Below are 24,286 nucleotides of genomic sequence, written 5' to 3'. Positions count from 1 at the left end.
AATGCAAAATTCAATAACGACAATTTAAAGGCAATTGCTATTGTTATTTCAGGATTGATTTAATATTTGCTGTGATGAGCAATTTGATAATTATTTTATAAGGAGCAATCTGTTGGTTAAAACCTTTTATTGAACAGAATGGTGTGGAGTGACAATAGATTGCTGATGTACTACATTGGGCAGATATTCTATATAGTTAAATAATTATGCGTTTTGCTTGATTAATTAAAAATTTCATAAATTATTTAAGTAATTGTTTTTAGTTTCAGTTAATCTGACATGTTTAGCATAAAATGTATTTAGAGCTGAAATAGCTCTGTGAGATGGGTTTGTGTTGATTTCCTCTTTCACCAGCAGAGGGAGCCACATCCACACTTTATAGTCTCTTGCCAAAGCGAAACATCTCGTTAAAACTTGTTATAATCACTCCAGCTCCTATTATTTAATTTGTAAAAAAGTAATCACCAGTTTTCGTCATTAATTTGCAGGTTTGCATTTTTTTTTTCCACCCTCGGATCTCCAGCTCCTTTTTGGGTGAGAGCAGATCAGAAATAATCACCTGGCAGGAGAGCAGAGCGCAGCGTAATCTGTTCTAATTACATTTGAAGCAATCAGGGCCACAGATTGGCGTGGAGGGAGGGGGGGGGTGTCAGCCTGCGGGGAGGAGCCATCAATGCGCAGATTTGACCTTTGGAGGTGCCGCGTAATGTGAGATGTTCCAGCGCCTTTACGCAGCGTGGCCGTTCAGATTCCCGGATTATCAATTTCCCTACAACTCCCAACACAAATGGATAATTATTGGAGTCTACGAAAACGCGAGATAAGTTTTCCCGTCTTGGTTTTTAGAGCCGCTCCTTAGCGCGACTCACTTTGCGTTGGCTCAAAAAAGATGTAGCCTCTCTTCGCCTTTTACTGAGAAGTATCCGCATGTGAAAGGGCAGTCATGGGTCGGCGGAATGCGTCAGCCGCGCTCCTGCTGCCGCTGCTCCTGCTGCCGCTGCTCGGCACGCAGTCGCTCGGACAGGTGTCCAACCTGACGCTGTCGGTGAAGGAGGGCCTGCCCGCTAGAACCATCGTTGGAGACCTGGGAGCGGTCCTGAGCGCACCGAGCTCCGGCTTCTTCATCTCAGAGAGCAGAGACTCGTACGTGCTCAGAGACCTGGAGGTGGACGCGGACACGGGCATCATCTCCACGGCGCTGGTCCTGGACAGGGAGAGCAGGAGCGGGTACGAGTTTGTGGCGGCCACTCTCACGGGAGAGATGATCAGGGTGAGGATAGAGGTGGAGGACGTGAACGATCACTCGCCCGTGTTCCCCAAGGAGCAAGTGGAGCTGGAGATCTCCGAGCTGAGCCCACCGGGGAGCCGCTTCCAGCTTGAGGGCGCAACAGACCGGGACGAGGGGGAGTTCGGCACCCAGGGATACAGGATCAGAGAGATGGAGATGGGAGAACTGTTCCGCCTGGATGCTCGAATAGGCTCCGAGAAGCACCACAGCCTGGACCTCATCCTGAACGGCAAAGTGGACCGAGAAAGACAGGACTTCTTCAGCCTGACCATCGAGGCCTTTGATGGGGGGGTCCCAGCCAGGACCGGGACAGTCCAGGTGGACATCCGCATCCTGGACGAGAACGACAACCCCCCTGTGTTCAACCAGAGCGAATACCACACCTCGGTACGCGAGGATGCTCCCATCGGGTCTGTGGTGTGTCGGGTGCAGGCCAGTGACCGTGACCTGGGTGCCAACAGCAGGATCACCTACGAGATCAACCGCCGGCAGAGTGACCCAAACCACCTTTTCTCCATAAACGAAACCACGGGGTTCATTCACCTGAGCAAGCCGCTGGATTTCGAAACCCATCCGTATCACGAGCTGGTGGTCAGCGCCACGGACGCCGGCGCTCAGCCCGAGCACAGCAGCACCTTCGTGGGGGTCAGGGTGCTCGATGTCAACGACAACAGCCCCACCGTCAGCGTGCTGTTCCTCAGCGAGACCGGAGACGCGGTGGTGTCAGAGGCAGCGGCCGTCGGGGACTACGTCGCTCGGATTTCGGTGTCGGACCCAGACCTGGAGGAGCGCGGGATCGCTGTCTCCCTCCAGGGAGGAGATGGGAAGTTTGCCCTGAAGCAAACGGATGACTTCCTGTACGCCTTGTGCGTCAACGCCGAGCTGGACAGGGAAGAGAGGGACCTGTATGAGCTGAAGGTGCAAGCATCCGATTTTGGAAGCCCCCCTCTGAGCAGCGAGACCCTCTTGCTCCTGAGGGTGTCCGACGCCAACGACTGCCCCCCGGTCTTTGAACGGGACGTGTACACTGTAAGCATCCCTGAGGACGCTCCTCACGGCAGCTCCGTCCTACAGCTCCAGGCCCGAGATGCCGACGAAGGCATCAACTCAGAGGTCAGGTACTCCATCCTGAAGTCCCACCAGGACGGCCTGATCGCCGTCGACCCGAACTCCGGTCTGGTCACCACGGCTGCGGGCCTCGACAGGGAGACTCGGACGGAGGTGAGCTTCCTGGTCCTGGCAGAGGACGGAGGGGAGCCACCACTATCGTCCACAGCTACGGTCACGGTACTGGTGGAGGACGTCAACGACAACGAGCCGGCGTTCCAGCAGCAGCTGTACAACGTGTCCATACCAGAGCACATGGACATCGGGAGCTGCTTTTTACAAGTAATGTTGGAACAAATACGTGCATTCAATGATTGCCTAGTAAAGTCAGTAATCTAATGCATAAGAAGGTGAAGTTATGCCTCACAGTGGCGGCCCACTGCTCCCCAAGGGGATGGGTTAAATGCAGAGAACAAATTTCAATGGAACGAACGTTGCAATGACAATAAAGATGATGATTATTATTATTTTATTATTATTATTAAGATGACAGCTCCAGCAGTTCAGAGAAACCAACTTTCTCAATAATAATAGAACTTTATTGATCTCACAATGGAGAAATTCACTTCTGCATCTTAACCCATCCCCTTGGGGAGCAGTGGGCTGCCACTGTTCTGCACCTGGGGAGCAATCTGGGGTTAAAGGTCTTGCTCAGGGAGCCAGAATGGCAGCTTGTGGGAGTTGAACTCAGAACCTCTGGGACCAAAGCTCTGTGCTCCAACCACTAGGCCACCACTCCCACTCTTTGTTGTGTATTGTATTGCTTTGTATTGCTTTAGTTTTTCAAGTCGGGCGATTTATTTTTGTATCTACATTTTCTAATTCTTAAAAACTATATTTTAAGTCCACTCGTTATTGCTTTTTATTGCAAGATCTGTTGTTACTTTTGTGTGAAATAAATAAGCTGTAGCCCCTTACAGCACTTTTCCCCTCAAGGTTTAAGAAAACTACATTTCCCTCCTTTAAGGCGCTCGCCGCCTCGTCATTAAAATAGTTGCTTTCTAAATAAAGCTAAATACCCTTTTTGTGGACGACAAAGCCATATTTTTTTTTTGCCCCCCCGACTCTTGAGACAAAAGTAGCTCTGAGTCTGTTAACACAAAGGCGTCAGTGTTCTTCACACAACATGCTGGCCTCTCGGCTTTATTTGTGGCCTTCGTATGACGGACGTGATGCTCGGTGCCACCCTCCTGCAGCCTGGCACCAACGTAAACCAATTACAAACGGAGCCTCTTTTACCATAGGTGTCCTTTTCAAAGTGACGTTTGTCTGGGATCAGAACGAAGCAGATCTTCTATTTCTATAAATTAATACAACGTGGGAATCAATTGCAAAAAAAAAAAAAGTCAGGATTACCAACAAAAGTCGTCTTTTTTTTTTTTTTTTCCATAGAGAGGTTTGGTGGTCAGAGTGCTGTGGCACACGTTTCATTAGACTCTGGCCTGATGACTGTGAAACTTGTGATCAGAGTTCATTCTTTCTGAGTTGTTATCGTCTTTATGGCCCGCCAGTGATCTGCCTCACTGTAAATTGGCCTCTTGTGGCGGTCGCCGGCCGACTTGAAAGGCGCTCTATCTAAACGTGTTTTTACTGGGGTGTTTGATGTCTTTTGAGCTACGCGGCGATGGCACACCTCGCCCCTTGACTTCCAGAGACTCGTTTTTATTATGTTGACCTTCTCTAACAGAACAATGCCTCGTTTTATGATTCACGCTTACCGTAAATGTGGAGGCTGACAGTTGGGAAAAGTCTGGCGTAACTGTGCTTGGATAAGAACACAGTAGAACAAAACGAAACAATAATACTTTTTTTTAATGAAAAGGTGAATCGTGTTACTATTATGATTATTGCTGTAGTATTACTCGCTGGTGTAAGGGTGGTAATAAGCTCTGGGATGAAGGCTGCTGTGTTTTAAACATCATCCAACTTGATAGAAACATTTAGGGTGGACTTTTTGAAATGTGGAAAACCTAAATTTGAGTATAAATTATTGGGTCATCTGCTTTGTGAAACACAATTCAGTCAGCTAAGTCAGAACAGACAGCTCTCCTCCTTTCACACCCAGGAAGTCAGATGTCCGTTTTAATTACTTGTTTTACAGATGGCAATATGTCCTTTGGATTGTGCGTCTATCCAAACCATTTTAATATGCTGGTACATCTTCACAAAGGATGTTTTATTCGTTTATATCTGGTATTAAAAGTAAATTCCCTGATTAATCTTTCCTCCTGTTGTATTTAGTTCTATGCTTATAAGCGCTGTCTTATTGAAAAGTTCCAGAGTGCTTATCTCCAGATCCACATTAAAGCAAATTCATGGGATGGGGAGTCATTTTCTTGTTTCTTGAAGAGGTTTTAACTCTGGGTAAAATAAGTCCGGTGGTCTTTTGTTTGAGCACCTGGGAGTACGGCCATTTCCTGGATGACTGAGAGTCTGAACCAACCTACAACAGCTTCTTCTTGCCTTCTGTTGAGATAACGCTGCAGTAAAGCTGCCTTTTCATGTGTTTTTCTGTCTAAAGGGGTCACATCTCTTGAATTTGCTTTAATGGGGGTCTGGAGATAAGCACTCTGGTACTTTTCATTAAGACCGCGGTTATACCCGCAGAACAAAATAATTAATCAGGGAATTTACTTTTCATACCAGATATAAAAAAACAACAACTTGCACAGCAAAAAGGGAAATAAAGTAAAATTTTCTTGAAATTAGTGTATTTTCCTTGATTTGAGCATCTAAAAAAGACCATTTGCCAATGGAACAAGAGTTTTGCACTTACAATAAGAACATTTCATCTCCATCATCTTATTTCATGTGCAGGATATCTAATTATCTTATTTTAGGGGTAAAAGTACTCATTCCACTGGCAAATAGTATTATTTAGCTGCTCAAATCAAGGGAAAATATAAAAACTTTAAGAAAATTTTACTTACTTTTAGTTCCCTTTTTGCAGTGTGCGCACACAAATATAACTTGCAAGATTGTGATGCATCCAGGTAAAAACCTGGGTCAGTATTGACATTGCTGTTATGGTCGATAACTATAATATTATGCATTTTGTGTTTGTACGTTCTACGTTGCTGCTCTGTTTCAGTGAAACACTCCACAATCCTGCGCTGCTTCACTGTCGTCAACACAGGACCTACGGGCTCCATCTTTGCTTAGGGGACTGATACCTATGTTAATGCCGATAAATCGTTGATCCTTTATGAAAAATATGAGTAAACTAGGGGTGGACAATAATTTGATATCAATATATATCACGATACAACTTTATACCATTAAGGTGATATGACATTTCCAATATTACAATATTACATTACAATAATATAGTGTATGATTACAGCATTTGTCACTGACTGACGTTCTGGTTTTTATGTAGTTTTATGTCTTTTTTTTCTTAAGGCAACTATATCTAAAGTGTTATAATGGAGGAGGTTTATAAACATGGTAAAATAATTGTCATAAGTTTCTACAAGCATATGTCATGGATGTTCTTTCTGAGGCTTTTATTTTGTTTATATTGATCTCGTAATTATATCACATCGACCGAAATTAAGAAATATATCGTGATATCAGTTTTGTCCGTATCGTCCAGCCCTAGAGTAAACTGAAAAATGTGTTGTCCTTGTTTTAGGTTGTTGCCACAGACGCAGACAGTCCTGAGTTTGGTGCTCTGCTCTACTCTCTGTCGGACGGCTTCGACAGTCAGGAGAAACATCCTCTTTTCCAAGTCCATCCTCACACCGGAGAGCTGTGTGTCTCCCAGGACATTGATCGAGACATCGGGCCGGTCGTCCACGACATTCTAATCAAAGCGGAAGATCCGGTAGGTGGATTTAGCACCATGATCGTCTGATGATGTGGAGGTTTTACTTAGCCTTTTTTTTTTTCAGTTCTTTCTAACTCTCTTTTTTTTTCTCTTACAGGGAGGTCTGAGCGCTCAAACGTATGTCCATATTGAGATCCAAGACTTAAACGACAACCCTCCAGTGTTCAGCCCTGAAGAGTACACTGTGAGCGTCAGCAGCCATGCACCGCCTGGTACCGAAGTTGTCAACGTTATCGCCACAGACCGAGACTCCGGCAGGTTCGGACGGATTACCTACAGAATTCCTCCAGGAGACATGTCCAGTTTGTTTACCCTGGATAGACAAACAGGTATGGGTATGTTTGCATTGTGCTTTTTAGGAAGTAAAAGTAATTTATCCCAGCCAACGTTTACATTTTGGCCCTAATGGACGAGAAATACATTGAAATCGGGCCCAAGATGATATTGTAGTTTGCATAGAAGCCCCATGTTAATTGCCTATATAGCTTTGATGCAGTTCAACCTTTGGTAATGCGTGTGCTCCACATGCGTACCAGATGTGCTGTACATCTTGGACTGACTTTCCTAATGCCCATTTTATGCTCACCCTGGTTCCAGCCTCCTAACCAGTTTTGCAGATATAGATTGTGTTTTGTCAGCTTGTGGAAAAAAATCCAAATGGAGCCAATGAGCTGATGTTATTTGGGACATTTCACTGGTCTGTTGCATCCCCTCTTCATTCAAACAGGATGTTGTTGAAACCACAGCGCAATATCAGAATGAGCATTTTTACGTCAAGTCGTAGAGAAATCCATGGCAGTGCAACTTTTCTTGGTCTCAAAAATCCATCATGTATTTTTTTTTTTTAAAGTTCAGTCAGGCTAGATAAAAAGCATTTCATAGAAACAGCACATCAAACTCACAAAGATGGCATATACCGTCATATTCAGTAAATTAGAATATTATTAAGATCTCTCATTTCAGTAACTCAATTCACTAATGGAAACACATTATATAGATTGACACAGATATGTGATGTTTTAAAGCCTTTATTTCTGTTAATTATGATCCCCCCCCCCCCCCCCCCCCCCTTCTCCAGCTAATAAAAACACAGCATTTTGGATTAGAATATTGCATAAGACCAATAAAAAAGCAAACATTTTCAAAAAGTCTGGAGTAATGTGGAGTAACAAGCTTTATACCTTTAGCTAACAAAGGCCTTGTAATGGCTTAGATAACATGCCAAATTTATTAAATCTAAGCCGATATAAGAGCAGCCGTCAGAGCAGCCGATATAACAAAGTCTGTTATCATTTCTGATCGATGTGATGCAATATCATCTGCCTATCTAAAACTATTATTGACATTGATATTAACGCAGGAAAAAAAACTAAAATTATATCACTGTTTTATTTCTAAGCAGACATTAAAATATATATTTTTTTAATTTTAAAATAATAATGGTAATAATAATAATACATCACTTGTTCACTTTAGTCTCATGCTTTGGGATTTTCAAAATGAAGGTGCATCTTAAAAATGACATGGATATAGATCGATATTTTAATTTTACTTTGATGTAATTGGATCGTTAAGCGTTTAATCAATATATCGATGTGGATCGATATATCATTACACCCGTAATTGTTAGATTGTCTAGAAAAAGTTTTACAATGGTTCTCTTCCTCTTTTGTTTGTACAGACATGGTCCTTCTGAAACATAAACATGCATTTTAAACTCATTTCTTGTCATCTTTTCTGCTTACGACTTTCAGCTAAACTGCTTTTTTTTCTGTCAACATGGGTTTAAGGAACCTGGTGGTAGTTTTGGACCTTGCATCTTTCTCTTGAGCATCACCTCTATCAGTTGAGCCACAAAAACTAATCGTCCTTCGTCCCCTTTAGGACTCACCTGTAAACAAGGACACATCCCCACTTCTTGTTTGCACCACACTGGTTACCAATTCATTTCATTGTCTATCACATCCCTTAGCCAAGTTTAATGTCCCCCAGGTAACCGTCCTTCCACCGTAGCTATTGAAACTGGATGTGCTTGTTTTTCTCTAAACGTGGAGCTGGCGTTGACTACTTACGCATCTTAGCTCAGCATTTTATGGTCATTTTACTTTTTATTGTTACTAGTTTACAATTTTATTTAAAATAAGTGCTTTAAAATGAAATGATCTCCTTCCTGAAGTGCACCTACAGCTTGTTTAGTGCTGTGTTAAGTAAGATTATAACGGCAGTTCTTTTATTGTCCCTTTTCTTGTTGTTTGGATGGTATTAAAACTTTGTGGCTTTGAAGGTTGACATGTCACACAGATTCACTTGTCTTTAAGTAACCTGTTTGAGTGGCAGTTGTTGTTTCCAGGGATAAACACCTAGTTAACTGGTCTAAATCCCCCCTGATATGATTCCAAGTGTCGTTGCTCAGCAGGGCTGCAGCACAAAGCTTAAAAGCTTTGGATCCCAGTGAGGCTGAGGGTAAGAACAGATTTGTGCAGAGCCACGATACCACTCAAAATGAAATCATTAAAATAAAAAAACGATGCAAAAACGATGTGTTTCTAAGTGCAGATTGATGCCCCATTCCAGCCTAAAGCAGTATTTTTTACTAATGTTCAAAGTTTACGTATTAAATTGAAGGAAAGAAAATCAAGTGTGAAGGGACATGTTAAGTCTGTTACTTTTACAGCTTCCTGATTAAAATTGGCAATGCATACCGCCACACGCCAGTAAACCTGATTGATTTCTTAATATGTTTTGTAGGGATGCTCTTTTTGAACTCCTCTCTGACTCACTTGGGTGCAGCCAGCATGAAACTCCTCATAACAGCAGAGGACGGAGATGGCCTGGCTTCACCGCGACCTGCAAAAGTCACCATCAATGTTGTACAGAGTGCTCAGGCTCCAGCTGTGTTCCAGAGGTCGCGCTACACGTTTACGGTGCCAGAAGATGCACCGGTGGGAACATCTGTGGGGGGTGTGGAGGCCAGCAACCCAGCCGGTGAGTACGTCCTTCCCTGAACCCCAAAGATTAAAGCAGAAGTTGACTGTAAGTGGTGCTAATCAGATTATAGTGAGATGAATGCATGCAGAAAAATCTTATATAGTTATTTTATGTGCAAAAAAATAAAATAAATTATGTTCAACTGCCCCTCTAAACCCAAAAACTTAAACTAATGAATAGTTTTTTGTTAAGGAGTCGAACTAGACCAACCGAAGACAATCAAACATTTCAAAGCTACATGGAGAGAATCATGTGCAACCGAATCAGACTGTAAAGCGAACATCATTAGACACAAGCAAACAAAAATAGAACCTGCTTCTGAAACATTTTCTTAAAGAAAAGTTAAGCATCACATTCTAACCAGGGGAGCTGATGCAGTTTGGACATAATGCAATACTTATACAGACTGCCAATGAGTATGTAAATGATCTGACTCACAAGGAACTGACATCCCGGGAGCAAGTACCGTAAACTATTAGACTTATTCCTTCTGGTGCCATCTATAGACACGGCAGAGCTTCTAATGATTTACAGACCCGTCTCTGGTCTCCATGAGTGCAAAATTACTTAAAGAGACGATAAGCGAAATTTCATTATTTTAGATAGAAAGAACTAAAAGATAGCTATGTGAAGAAGTAAAGGTAATATTTTAGATGGACTATGGTGTGATGTTACACCACATTTCTCCATGTTGTTTTCCAGTCTCTTGTTTATATAGCCGCTCATGCGTGTACGTGCATGTGAACAGTTGCCACTCAGGGCACAGCCCCTCCGTGCCCTAAAATGCCACCGTCAGAGCAGCGCAGATCAAAATGTTCTCTTGCTAACAGCGTTATAAAGTTATGAGTTACTTACTTCTTCACTAGAAATGTTCCTCTGGGAGGTGAAGCTGTTTTGCTGTGTTTTTATCCCTTATAAATATGTGCATCCGAGGCGACGGTGGAGAGGTGAAAGGAAGGGCCCGGTTGCAACTTGTCTTGATCTACAGACACTTAGTGGTAAACAACCTTAATTTAGTTTTATTTATACCAAGGACTTACTTTCATCCATACAGTGACACCTGCAGCAGGCTGTTAGAAGCTCATCCACAGCCCTTAGTCTGGGTTTTGCTGGGTTTTTAAAATCTCTTGGTTATGGTTTTGTGGAGTGAGCAACTTACAAAACAAAAAACAAGAACAGCTCAGGCTGGGGCTGAGCGATAAACCGATTTAATCGATTAATTTGAATTTACAATTTCTAAAGATTTAATGGTTTTAATAAAACCATCTTGTTTTACCAGCATGTTTCACAGCTTGGCTTTTTTGTTCTTTGAATTCAGGTCAACTCCCTGACGAAATACTTGAAATGAAAGCAAGTTTTTAAAATAATTTCTTTTTGTGACGCAAAACGGAGAGGAAAAAAAATCGATTAATCAGATTTGGGATAATAAAATCAGATACTTTATTTTTTACCTATATCGCCCAGCCCTAGCTGTGGCTCTCAACCTAAGGCAAGTTTACATTCATTTCAGAGGCTTACTTAATTCTAGCAAAAAGGTAATAATTTCAAGATCATTATTGTTATTCGACACATATTGACATGCATAAAGTGTTTCATAGCAGCTGAAGGGTCATTAACATTACATTTGAACAATTACAGAAGTATTATCTTCAAGGTGAAAGACTATTTTATCTCAATCTAATGTCTTGGTAAAGGCAGGACAAGTTTTTTTTTTTTATATATAAAGCACCTTTCAGTCATAAGACAATTCGAAGTGCTGTACATTAACGAAACAAAAAAAGAAAGCATTACGGAGACAGAAAAAACATTGCAAAGGAAAGCACATTGCATTGGAACAGCAGCAGGTCTGATACAGTTTAAGACAAGTTGGACTACAAACTAAAACAATAACATTTAAAGGCAATTCTAAACAAATAGGTTTTTAACTTTGATTTAAAGGAAATCAGGCTTTCAGTACTTTTACAGTTTTCTGGAAGTTTGTTCCAGATCAGTGGAGCATAGGAACTAAATACTGCTTCTCCATGTTTGGTTCTGGTTCTGGTTCTGCAGAGAAGGCTGGAGCCAGAAGACCTGAGTGGTCTGGAGGGTTGATACACTGATAACAAGTCTGTGATGTATTTATGAGCTAAGCCATTCAGGGATTTATAGACTAACTGAAGTATTTTAAAGTCTATTCTCTGAGATACAGGGAGCCAGTGTAAGGACTTTAGAACTGGGGTGATGTGCTCTACTTTCCTTATATAGGACATTTTTGACCAATCTGTATAATATGATTGAACTTGATTTTGTAAAGTGCCTTGAGATGACATGTTTCATGATTTGGCGCTATATAAATAAAATTGAATTGAATTGAATTGAATTTCTTAGTCTTAGTGAGGATGTGAGCAGCAGTGTTCTGGATCAGCTGCAGCTGTTTGATCCACTTTTTAGGTAGACCTGTGAAAACACCGTTGCAGTAATCAATGCGACTAAAGATAAACACAAGGATTGTTTTTTTGACACCCTTCTGAGACATTAGTCCTTTAGTCCTGGAAACGTTCTTCCGGCGATAGAAGGCCGACTTTGTAATTGTGTTTAGATGCTTTTGGTAAAGGCCTTTAGCACATCAGTCTTGGTCACACTGAAAGCTTTTTAAATGTTTATATCTTTATACGCATAACTGAGCAAAAAGTCTCCGTTTTGAGATAGTCAATTTAAAGGGATGTGCACATTAGATTTCTATTGCTCTCTTTGAGCAATCCTACATAACAAATCATAAAAACATAACACAGTCCCTAAAATGTTTCTTGGAGGTCTCATACATTTGTAAGTGAGGCAGTTGTTTTTAACCGCCACGCATAGTTAGTCATATTGAGTATTTTATTATTTTACAGGGGACATATTATGCAAAATCCACTTTTTTGTTGTGCACTTGGAGTCTCTAAGAGGGCAGAAAAGTTGAAGCCTCAATTTCTCAGAAACGTTTATATGTCAGCCTTTTTCCAGATAAGAGGAACATGTGTTTAAGTGCAACTTGAACACATGTGAAACCCAATAGAGTACTGAGCAGATCGCTCTGCGACCTGGAGGGGGTGCGGGGTGTAAAGTGCGTCCCTTGGATTTAAAGAGACAGCCCCAAAACGAGTTGCTCTCAGACGCACCTCAGACCAGGGGTAGAAGAGGGGCTGTGGGGTAACAATAATGAATAATTCAGACCAAATTATTGTAGTTCCACTTTATATAGACCACAACTGAATGATTTCAATGTGAAAATGAAGGCATAAAAAATGAGACCTATGTAATGTGTTTGACCTAAGTTTCTAGGATCATTTCTATTCTGGTTAAAATACAGTTAATATACAGGGTATTGTGCAACATTTATTGAGCTGTAAACGACATTTACAGCTTCCAAGGTTTCAAGGATTATCCCTTCAGGGACACCTTGCTGCTCCACAGGCCCCATTAAACAGCTAAACAACTCGCCTACACCAGACAGTCATTTCAGGCTGTCTAATCAATTTAAAGATTAACACTTCAGTTTAAAGTGGAAACAGCAGGGGGTTGGGCACTCTTAAGCTCTTTGCTTGTTTCAGGGGCTTGTAGGCAGTGTGGAGGCGCAACATACACATTGAGAAGATTATAGAGATTATTGGGATCTTCTGACCTTTAATGTAATTAAAGTACCGTGTGTGTGTGTGTGTGTGTGTGTGTGTGTGTGTGTGTGTGTGTGTGTGTGTGTGTGTGTGTGTGTGTGTGTGTGTGTGTGTGTGTGTGTGTGTGTGTGTGTGTGTCTAGTTGCGTTCATCTCAATCGGATGTTTCTGTTTGTTGGTGACTAACTTTTGTAGACCACACACACTGTTATTTTTTTTATTTAGAGATCACCATTTCATAATATAACAGATCTACTGTTAACCAGTAAAAAACCCATTATGGACCAGAAACAAACCTCCTTTATATGATACACTCCTGATCAAAATAGTAAGACCAGTTAAAAATTGCACATATTTGCATTTTGCACCGTTGGATCTTAAGAAGGTTCTAAGTAGAGCTTCGAAATTTAAAAAAAGAAGAAATGGGAACAAGAGACCAAAAGTTGTGAGCAGGCAATTTATTGAAATCAACAATTTAACTCAAACAGGCTGTTCATCAGCTGATCAAAAGTTTAATATCACAGGATGTGGATTCCATGTCCTTTCCTGTCAAGTAATCACACTGTGAAGATCTCTTGATGGCAAAAAAGCTCTCTGTGTTTGATCGTGGTAGGATTGTTGAGCTGCATAAACAAGGCCTCTCACAACGTGCCATCGCTGCTGAGGTTGGTCGCAGTAAGACAGCTATTTTGCATTTCTTAAATGCTAAAAAAACATTATATAGTAGAAAAATATAAACTATAGCCTATACTGTCCCATGCAAAATTAAATATACATATATGTATATATATATATATATATATATATATATATATATATATATATATATATATATATATATATATATATATATTCTTGATAGCCAGGCTTTTAGCAGGTCTTTCAAAATTTATATTAGAAACCAGCTGTTCTCTAAGATAGAATGTATAAATTAATCTAAAGAAATGGCAACAGATTGTGTCTTTGTTACAGGCTGTTTGTAAAAGAAAAAGATGTTTTAAAATTCTCGCTTTTAAAGCTGTTCTGTTCTGTGTAGACACAACACCATTTATTCACTTAACTTTAGGACTTAGCTGTTTGTTCATAGTGTGTTTTTGGTCTTTCAGGCATATGAATGCTTATTTTTCGTTTTCCACGATTATTATTTGTGCGTCAATTCTGAGCCGGTGTTTCACCAAAGTTTCAATATTGTTACTTAATAACAATAAAGACTCTTGATTATTGATTCTTTAGGAGCAGTTTTATACCTGAATAATTGATAGGTCAGAGTTAAGTGGCTTGATAAAAAGTGCTCATGGAAATAGAGTACTGAACAAAAATCTGCTGGATAAATGGATATTTTTCATGATGAAACTAAAACGGGATAAATAAAAACACCAAATGTTTACAGGAGCTTTTTTTTTTTTTTGTCTTTACAGATGCTACAGAGACCGTTTCTTACCGAATCTCTTCTGGAGACCCTCACAGTTGGTTTTCCGTACATCCAAAGTCCGGCGTTATCAGTACCGTTAAACCTCTGGACCACGAGTCTCAGCCATATGCCCTGCTGTTCCTTCAGTCCTACACCGACGCTTCGCCTGTTTACAGCACCACCCAGGTCAACATCACCATCACCGATGTCAACGACAACGTCCCCGTGTTCCCCAAAAGACGAGACTCCATCACGGTGTCTCGAAACACGCAGCCTGGAACGGTGCTGTTCATCGCTCACGCTCATGACCACGACAGCGGCGCCAACGGTGCCGTCCAGTATCACCTGAAAAGCAGCAGAAACGAAATGTTCGCCATCGACCCCAACCTGGGAACAGTTACGCTCAATAAGAGTTTACAAGAGAACCAACAGCAGAGGCACGACCTGGAAATCTCAGCGAGAGACGAAGGAAACCCTTCCCTGAGCTCAACGCTGACCCTCTCGGTTAACGTCGACCACACAGCCGCGGATGACAGCCTGGCTTTTGAGACGCTGGTCTACCAGGTGGAGATAGGTGAAGGCTATCGCAAAGACTCTCGCGTCATCCAGGTGAGGGCGCACCGCACCCGAGGATATCGCACCCTTAAACTCTGGCCTCGCTTACTCCGTAGAGGCCGCAGCTGGGTTCTCTCCACCTCCTTTCCGCGTTCACCCAAAGACCGGCTGGCTGTATCTCTCCAGCAATCTGGACTACGAGACGGAGTCAAGGTATTCTTTCCGGGTGTTGTCCACCTCCAGGGAGGCCTCCCTGGCGAACACCACGGCGACAGCGACGGTGATTGTGCAGGTGCTAGACCTCAACGACAACGCCCCGGTGTTCAGCAGCGACGTGTACTACTTCACCGTGTCAGAGGGATCCTCTCCAAAAGGCCTGGTGGGCACAGTCAGGGCCAAGGATGAGGATTCTGGGAAAAACAGCCAGCTGTCCTACATCCTTCTCTCAGACGGGAAATACTTCCGCATCAATGCTAAAACAGGTAGAAACGGCTCCGTTACCGGCGCCGTGCCGTGCTCACGGCTCCATCCTCTCATCGCTCTTTTCTCTCTTCTTCTTCTTTGTTTAAGGAGAAATCATCAACTGGGTGGCGCTGGACCGGGAGCAACACAGCCAGCACAGCCTGAGGGTGATGGTGACAGACCAGGGTCACCCTCGACTCAACGCCACCGCCGACGTTCACGTCCTGGTCACCGACATCAACGACAACGCGCCCCAGTTTAATCATCTGCCTTCCAGCAAAGAGCTGAATGTTCCTGTAAGAACACAGCAGACGGCAGCACGAGCGACCTCAGCTTAGTTCTGATCGGAGGGTTCGGAAACGTTCATAGCGTTTTTTTTGGGGAGCCTTGACTCTGAAATCCTGTTTGAATTTGATGGTCATTTAAGCCAAAGTCTGTGTTGCAGTGGAGGAAAGGACGCACACCCCTCAGATGCGTGCCTCAGCCATTAGAAGTGCCTTTTTTCAGGTTACTTCAGTTGATCGTTTAGGATCAGAGATTTAGTCAAAGAAAACTAAATCGTCACGGCTAGTGGGGGTCCGGTACCTCATTACACATTCAGTATTTACCCTGCGCTCTCAAACATTCAATCGCTTCATGGAATAAAACAAACCATCCACATTTAAGGTTTTACACTAACAATTTTGTCAATTTTAGATGTTTTTTTTTTTTTTTGCAAAGATTTCAGCATTTTCAGAACCGTACTTTTAGCTTCCTGAGATAAGAGTTTGCTTTTACTAAATCTATGGCCATGTGACGCCATTTGAAATTACCTGCAGCAAGACAGTTCTGTTGGTTCTATGAAAACACAGAAAACGGACCCGAACGTGTCTAATCCAAAGGGTCAAATAGGTGTCTGATACAAAAATAATTCATGGTATAAAGCAGACGTTTATCAAGTATATCTTTTATGTTTTTGTTTTTTTTTTTGTAAGTGAGGTCATAGCTGGTGTTTTTCAGCTAATTTCAGCTCAATCTGGACAAAACAGACGTTTCACAAAAAGCAGGTTATCATCTGAGGATCATTGCCAGAGGTTCACCCTTTCTCTCTTAGACCAACTCTAATGAACACTTTTATAACTTGCACAGTTGCTTGTTGTAATGCTCTTTTTTCTGGTATTTGCAAGAAGAGCTAAAAATCTGCCCACAGGTTTAATCAAATTTAGCTGCAGATTTACTTTTTAACTGCAGGAACTCCCAACCCCTGAGATCTTTCATTTGTTTTAATAAGCATTTTATGTATTAAATCATTATAACTAGTTTTATTTTCTACCATTTGATTATACTCAAGTAATCACAAATTACTTGAGTTTTACTTTTTTATACATATATTTAATTTAAGATTTACGATCCGATACACCCCTATTGTCAGAACTAATCTGATTTTCTTCTTGTACCAAAGCCCTGTTGTTTACAGACATATAAACACAAATGGAGTCAAAAAGGTACACATTGCAAGATTAGCAGATGAAGGCAATCCAGACTGATTAAAGTTCCATGATTCAATCAGATTTTTTAAAATTTAAGTAGTGTCTATTTTGAATTTTAGATTGATTTCCTGTTTTCTCACTAATGTCTGTAACCTTGAATAACACTTTGATTTGTCTAAGAAATAAACTTTCTGTCATTGTTTGTGTTGCACTAGTCTGTATGAAAAAGGCTATTTAAAAAAAACTTGACTGGTGCATGTAATTATCATGTTATGTTTATTGCAGATATGGGCAGGCGTTCCTACAGGATTCTTGGTGACGAACATGTTTGCCAAAGACTTGGATGCTGGGGAGAATGGAACCGTCACCCATTCACTAGTAACACGTGAGTAGGAGATGCGTGCTCTAAATATTATATTATATATATATATATATATATATATATATATAAAATTAACTGTCAATGAGATTCTGAATGTTTTCCTCCTGTCCTTGTCTCTCAGTTGGCTCAGAGGAAGACGGTCTCAGACACTTTGAGATTGACAGTAAAAGTGGAGACATCAGAACCACGCAGCTTTTCAGTCAGAGCACTGAACCGTTTTACACTTTGAGAATAGCTGCCAGGGACGGCGGCGCTCCATCTCTGGAGGAAACGGCAGTGGTTCACATACAGGTACCGCCACAGATTTGGGTTTTTTGAGGTGTCATGGCGAATTACAGTGCCTTGCAAAAGTATTACTTTTTCTTTCCACAATCCATAGATTCTCAATTAGATTTAGGTCTGGACTTTAAATGTGTCATTTTTAACCAAAGCTTATGTTAATCTTTGTCCAGTTTGAATAGTTTTCCCTTTTTCCTCTGTTTAGAATAAAAAAATGTTTTTGATTTTGTGCTTTTCCTTCTGCAGGTTTATGGATTGGAGGATCAGTACGGCAGCTCAGAGCACCAAGCGCTGAGGTATTTCTCAGTGAGGGAGGATGTCGAGCCTGCAACCGTCATCGGTTCTGTTAGCCTTTCAGACAAAAGCGGATTTCAGTACACCATCGCCGAGGGAGACGGGAGCGTTTACTTTGGGATTGACGGCACGTCTGGCGACATCTACGTCAACCAGCCGCTGGACTACGAGTCTGGCACGCAGTACTTCCTGGTGGTTCGAGCTGAAGACGCCGGTCCGTCGGCTGGCGTGAACGTCTCCGTGTTGGTGAGCGTGGCGGTGGAGGACGTCAACGACCACACGCCCTGGTTCCCTGATAAACTGCTGAGGTTCGGGCTGAGGGAAGACGCTGCCGTCGGATCCCTGGCCTTTGGCTTTCACGCCAGAGACGCTGATGGCACCTTTCCAAACAGCGCTCTTCTCTACACCCTGACCTTTGAGCCCGAGGTCAGTGGCTCCCCGCCACACTTCCCCTTCCACATCAACCCACGTACAGGCGCAATGACCGTCGCAGCACCGCTAGACCGCGAGAGCACTCCCACTTTCGTTTTCACGGTAACCGCCACAGACCAGGCGGAGAGGATGGATGAGCGCAAACGGACATCAGTGACGGTTCAGCTCTTCCTGCTGGACGCGAACGACAACCGGCCCGTGTTTGTGTCCGCTGACTCGGTCCGGCTGATGGAGGACACGGAGGCGGGGAGTCTTCTGCATCATTTCGTGGCTGTAGATGGGGATCAAGGAGAAAACGGGCAGATCTCCTACTCCATTGTGGCAGGAAACAAGAAAGGATTCTTCACACTGGAGGAGAAAACTGGTATTTGTTTTTGTTTTTGCATGATTACTTGATCAGTATAAAATAGAAACACCTATTGTTCCCCTAAAACTACATTATTTTAGTATTTTTCTTGAGCCCAAAACATAAACTGTGTGAAATCATCATTCTCCCAAACCTTTTTCTTGTTATTTGGTCATGTTGCAATCCCAGACCCGTATGTATTCAGTTGGCATTTTATGAAAGACCAAAAAGTAAATTGGAAGGGAAACATACATGATTTTTTTTTGCAAACAAAATGTTAAGCATGTTAAAGAACAATATCTAGTTCTCTTCAATCCATCATCTGGAAATGACGGATTAACCAGAGAAGCTGCCAACAGCTCATATGGGAGAGTCTGTGGACAGGAATATTAACCATTTAACCATTATTAAAGGAGAACTCAGAGTAATAAGAGGTCATTTAGTATTTGCTTCAAGCCAAAAGGGGTGAGAGGGCAAACGTAAAAGAAGGGGCTTGTGTCTTCAACCGGGTCAGATGGGACCAAATGTGAAGAGTGATTGAGCTAAATGAAGATATATGCTGGAGGAAAATGTGCTAACAGACTTGGGCCTGGGATGGAGGTTCGACTATAAACAGGAAAACAACCGGAAAGCATCGGTCTCAAACTCCAGTCCTGTTGCTTTTGATGCATCTCTGCTTCCACACACCTCGCTGTAATAATAATTTCATTAACAGGACTCTGTGGAACCTGATTGGATGCTGAGGAAGTAATTAAGCAACTTGATTTAGGTGTTTTGGACCACAGACGTGTCTAAAGGTTGTAGGACCTTGATGAGTTTAAGCCCCCACCCCTAAACTTACACTCGGAGCTACAATGGACCGGCCTAGTCAAAGTCCGGACCTCAGTCCAATCGACAGGCTGTGGTAAAAACGTTAAGATATTGTTCACAGATGCTCTCCATCCAGTCTGACAGAGCTTTGCTGTTTTACACAGAAGAAAGGTCAAAAAGTACTTGTTTATAGACGTATAGCTGGTAGAGTCCTATACCCGCATCCCCCCCCCCCCAAAAAAAAAAAAACGAAACACTCCCCTGCTATATACTTACATTTAATTTGAGCCCTACTTTGTGTTGGTTTATCACGTCTCAATAGAATACATATTTTGTTGTAATGTGACAAAACGCAATAATAAAAAGCTGGAAGACAATGTTAGACTACCTCGGTATAAAAGCCGTATGTCATATTTTAGAAATAAAACCATTTATCATGAAATTTAACAAACAGAGCCCAGAGAAAAAACTAAAATACATCTCATTTAAGATAACTCTGCCATTATTCCTGAAACATTATTTCCCCAGCTGATTGTGAGTTATCTCTTATCATTTCCAGGCCTTTTGTTTCTCTCTGCCCCTTTGGACTATGAGACCCAGCGTGTCCACCGTCTAACTGTCCGAGCGTCTGATCGAGGCGTCCCGCCTCTGTCCTCCAGCCAGACTCTGACGGTGGAGGTGGGAGATGTTAACGACCAGCCGCCTGTCTTCAGTCGCACCACCTACATCGCCAGCGTGGCGGAGAATAAAGACCCTGGAGAGGATGTAGTCAGAGTTTCTGCCTCTGATATGGATTCAGGTAATGATCGTGAGCTACTTACTTACATTTTTCTCTTTTTTTTAATAATTTGTTAGTAATTCATCAATCCAGCCATGCTTTTAAGTGTTAAAAAAGGTAAAAATAAATGGACAATTTAACAATTAACAATTATTTAATTTAGATGAAGATTGTCCACAAATGAGGGGGAAAAATGTTTTGCTCTACTGGTGAAAACTCAGTTTTAATTTAAAAAGTAAAGTTGTTTTTTATAAAAACAAAAAAAACTAAAATTTCAGTTACATTTATTTTACAGAAACTTGTTGAGGTGCCATGCCAATAGGTTTTTAGAGGTTGTTACTGGACTGAAAAGCAGACGACAACTAGGCAGCCACAAGGGGAAGTGGATAGATGATTTAATGAAGAGTTTGGACAGAACTTACAGGCAAGGCTGAAGGTAACAAGGATCAGGAACAAAATGAGGAGAAACCCAGAACAGGGAAAAAAAAACAGAGGATCCAACAAGGAGGAAGAGGAGCAATGGTTTAAATCATGAGGGGAGGCATGGAGGAGAAAGGAGGAGAGCAAGTGGAAGCAATTAGGGAGAAAATTAAGTGATTAGCTGATGGAGAGGGAGTGCAATGACATAGCCGAGACAAAGGGGGAATACACAGAACCTAACAAGAATATAGAAACCACAAAGAATAAACAGAGTTTAAAAGTCAGCTGACTACTAACTGAACTGATATTGGCAGAAAAAAAGATCTAGCAAAAACAGGAATAAAGTAACTAAACCCATAATGAATAAGATTCTAACTAATTGATGACAGGAAACAAGAAGGAAAGGACAGAATCTACAGACTAATAAACAAATCAGTAAAGAGGTGAAAACACAAACAGACTGCGTGAAAAAAATACTCAAAACCTGGGGATAGTGGCAGAAATGGTTAAAAGTAATTTCCAAATGGGGGATAACCCCCCTCCCCATTGAATAAAATCAGAGTTAAGGTTGGGTTTCTTCTACATTAATTTCTACATTCACTGTGAGATTATATTACTGCAATGAAAAATAAATGTATGCTAAGCCTTTTTACTAATCTCTACAAGCAGGCACAAAAAATAACGCAGAGGGGGAACAAACCTCGGGCAGCTGCATCAAGGACTCTGCACCACAAGACAACCCATCTTTGGGTTGTTATTGTTTTTTTTGCAGGGCGGGGGGGGGGGGGGGGGGGGGGTGGGTTGTCTCTTTTTCATGAACTAAGGTTACAAAATGTAAATTTGTATCTTTTTGACAAGTTTCTGGTGTACCTCTTATGCATACTGACATATTCTGTTTTGTTTTGCCTCCTCTGTTAAAAACGATTAGTATACTATAAATATCAAACATATTTATTAATTTGATCCAGTTTTATTTATATAGCACCATTTCACAATAAATGTCATTTCAATGCACTTTACAAAGTCATATTCAATCAAATGACCCATTATAATCAATATTTTTATCAATTTAGCAGCTTTGAAGATGACGCAGTCTGGCTTGAAAAAGCAGTGTTCCTGGCAGGCCGCTAGATGGCAGCACCTTCTTGTGGACTTATAGCCTTAAAGCCAAAGATCCAGCATGGTCCACAACCTGACCCCCAAATCCAACTCTTTTTAAAACACCCAAGTAGCTAAAAAAGAAATATTTTCTGCACTTGCTCAGTTTAATAGTCTAAATGTATTAAAGTTTTGTCTATTATGGTTAAATGTCCAAAACCTTGTCATGTTTGGTTGACTATCAGCAAAACCCTGATTTGAAGTCATGGTTGGCTGTGTTTTAAATCATTTTGTTTGGAGCTCAAATTGATTACAAGGTTTCTCCGTATCCTTTTATCAGAGTTCCTTTCAACCACAATGCTTATTTTTACATCCTACTAAATCAGATCCTTATTTATGGTCTTCACTCCCGTTTATTTTAACATGTTGCGCGCCCGGCCCCCAGCTTCCCATTTTGTCTCATCACTTTGACACTTGGGGTCTTTTCGAATGTTGGAGGTGGAGGGTTACGCGGCAGAAGGTTCAGAAGGTGGGGAGGGGTTGACTTGAGCTAACATTCCTGCGAGTGAGAATTGTCCAAGAACAGCAAGCACACAGCTCCTCTGGGAGATCTGAAAGGTCCTCTCTCGTGATGATTGCCTTAATCCAAGCCATCTGTGCCAATAGGAGCCTCTTTTTTTTCTTCTTCTCCCGAGTCTCCTCAGATCGCCTTGGCTCGCAGTCCTGGCCGCTCTCCCACCATCTTATTTGATTATCGTTTGTGCTGCTGTTTTCCATAAGCTTCCACCAAAGATATCCATTGTTCTGTGCCTGTGATGGTCTCCTTATCCAGTTTCCGCATGTTAAGCGGTCTCAGTTTTTAAGAAGGATGACAGTTTTGTTTTGTTCTGCTTGGCACATTCAGGCTTTGATCTTGATGGGGAATGTCATGTGATTTATTTTATAGGTTGATGGCAAAATGTGATTTATCCTGTGCACGTGTTAAGCTACCTTGAAAGCAGTCTCTGTTATTAGCCGAGTGTCCTCAGCAGCATAAAAATGTGTTGTTTTTGTTATTACCACGCATGTAGATCAGCAAATAATTTGTAAATACTTGTTCTTTACAAACTTTAATTTTACTACTTAAACTTTAAGCAGCAATCTGGACCGGTCCATCAAATCGATTAAAGCGCTGCTTTCCTCAATTTCTTCCATAAAACCCTGATATTCCTCAGTAAGTACGGTGGTTCTGGAAAGTAACCTTCATCTGAGTTGTGCATTCTTATTTTAAATTAAAATTGAAGGTTGCTGATATTTTTAACAGCAGGTTGAGTGTGTTTCATAAAAAAAGGCTTTTGGTGATGTATTGTGGGGTTCGAACATATTAAAACTTCAAGAAATTGTCCTTATTTTGCTGTCAAACAAAATGGAGGAACTGCTGATTCTCAACTCTTAAAAAGCTCTGACGTCTGGTTCTGTTCTGGGGACGACTGTGGAACATCTGGAGACGTTGATGCAAAGAGGGATTTTGCATAAAATCAAGAAGATTATGGACAACCCTGAACATCCTCTTCATGACATTGTCACTGGAAAACAGAGTCTCTTCAGTCAAAGGCTTCTTCCAATTGGTTGTAAAATGGACCACTACAGGAAGTCTTTCCTGCCCACAGCCATCATCATCTATAATAACTCCTTGACAAAATGAGTTACATCAACATTTAATTTCCCTTTGGGATAAAAAAAAGCATTTTTGAATTTGAATTGAACTCCGCTCCACAGATGCTGGGCTTCCAGCTGCTTCGAGACCACAGTGCGGCGCTCTCTGGGCAAAAGAGAGAAGTTGGCATCTGCTTTGTAAACAAAGGTTCATACGCAGATGTCAAAGTGTTACAGTTGACACCATCAGCTGCAGTCCTTTTTCATAGACTAAACCTTTTTATTCAGTGAGGGAGTTCTATTTGTTTTGGCTGGTGTTTACATCCCACCTCAAACCTGCACATCAGAAGCTAACAAACAGCTCACTGAGGCGATACACTTGGAGAAAAGACATCCATCATTGCTCTTAGGAACTTTAGCATCGTAAACCTCTCAAATGAACTTAATAAATAAGGACAGTAAATTAAGTGGCCCACCAGGGTTAAAAACAAACTGGGTCGCTGCTACACAGCTTTAAAATATGCATATTGTGTTTTCACCAGGGCCTCTTTGGGACTTTCTGATCACTGTCTGCTTCATCTGATTCCAGCCTGTAGGAAAAAATTAAAAAAATTCTAAGCCGATGGTCAGGATTGTGAGGAAGTGGACAGAGCAGTCAAAACAAGAACTACATACTTACTTTGACTGCACAGATTTGAGTGTTTTTGAAGCTTCAGCCACTGACCTGAATGAGCTTGCTGAATCGGGGACATTATACATCATTTGCTGTGAGGACAGGTGTGTGCAGACCGAGACCCTTTGCACATGTAACAGCAATAAACCATGGTTCACATTGCATCTGAGGAAGCCGCGTTGGAACAAGGAGCAGGCTTAATGCAGTGGGGACCGGACCCCGAATGAGCCACAAATGAAGTTAAAGAGAAGATCAAGGCAGTAAACAGAAGCCACAGAAAGAAGCTAAAACACAGTTTCTCAGCAGCAGCAGCAGTTTGGAATGCTTTAGGAAACATCACCGCCTACTGTAGCCCATCCCCGCCACCCATGATCCCAATGCACTGACCCTAACCTCCAA

General features: G+C 41.8%; 1 protein-coding gene across 1 annotated transcript in view; it reads left to right on the top strand.

Annotated features, from left to right (window-relative positions):
- The first annotated feature begins 682 nt into the window (after nt 1-682).
- The window catches only part of dchs2 (dachsous cadherin-related 2), a 42,628-nt gene continuing 19,024 nt past the window's right edge, over nt 683-24,286 (top strand). Inside the window, 11 exon segments of the mRNA XM_036137469.1 lie at nt 683-2,677; nt 6,030-6,221; nt 6,322-6,553; nt 8,973-9,209; nt 14,262-14,895; nt 14,897-15,291; nt 15,380-15,567; nt 17,026-17,125; nt 17,244-17,413; nt 17,648-18,491; nt 19,843-20,082. Of these exon segments, the coding sequence (XP_035993362.1) occupies nt 944-2,677; nt 6,030-6,221; nt 6,322-6,553; nt 8,973-9,209; nt 14,262-14,895; nt 14,897-15,291; nt 15,380-15,567; nt 17,026-17,125; nt 17,244-17,413; nt 17,648-18,491; nt 19,843-20,082 (4,966 nt within the window). The 5' untranslated portion in view covers nt 683-943.

The sequence above is a fragment of the Fundulus heteroclitus genome, chromosome 5 (assembly GCF_011125445.2).
Source record: "Fundulus heteroclitus isolate FHET01 chromosome 5, MU-UCD_Fhet_4.1, whole genome shotgun sequence".
Lineage (NCBI taxonomy): Eukaryota > Metazoa > Chordata > Actinopteri > Cyprinodontiformes > Fundulidae > Fundulus > Fundulus heteroclitus.
The sequence above is the reverse complement of the archived record's forward strand: the minus strand, read 5'-3'. Positions and strand labels throughout refer to the sequence as shown.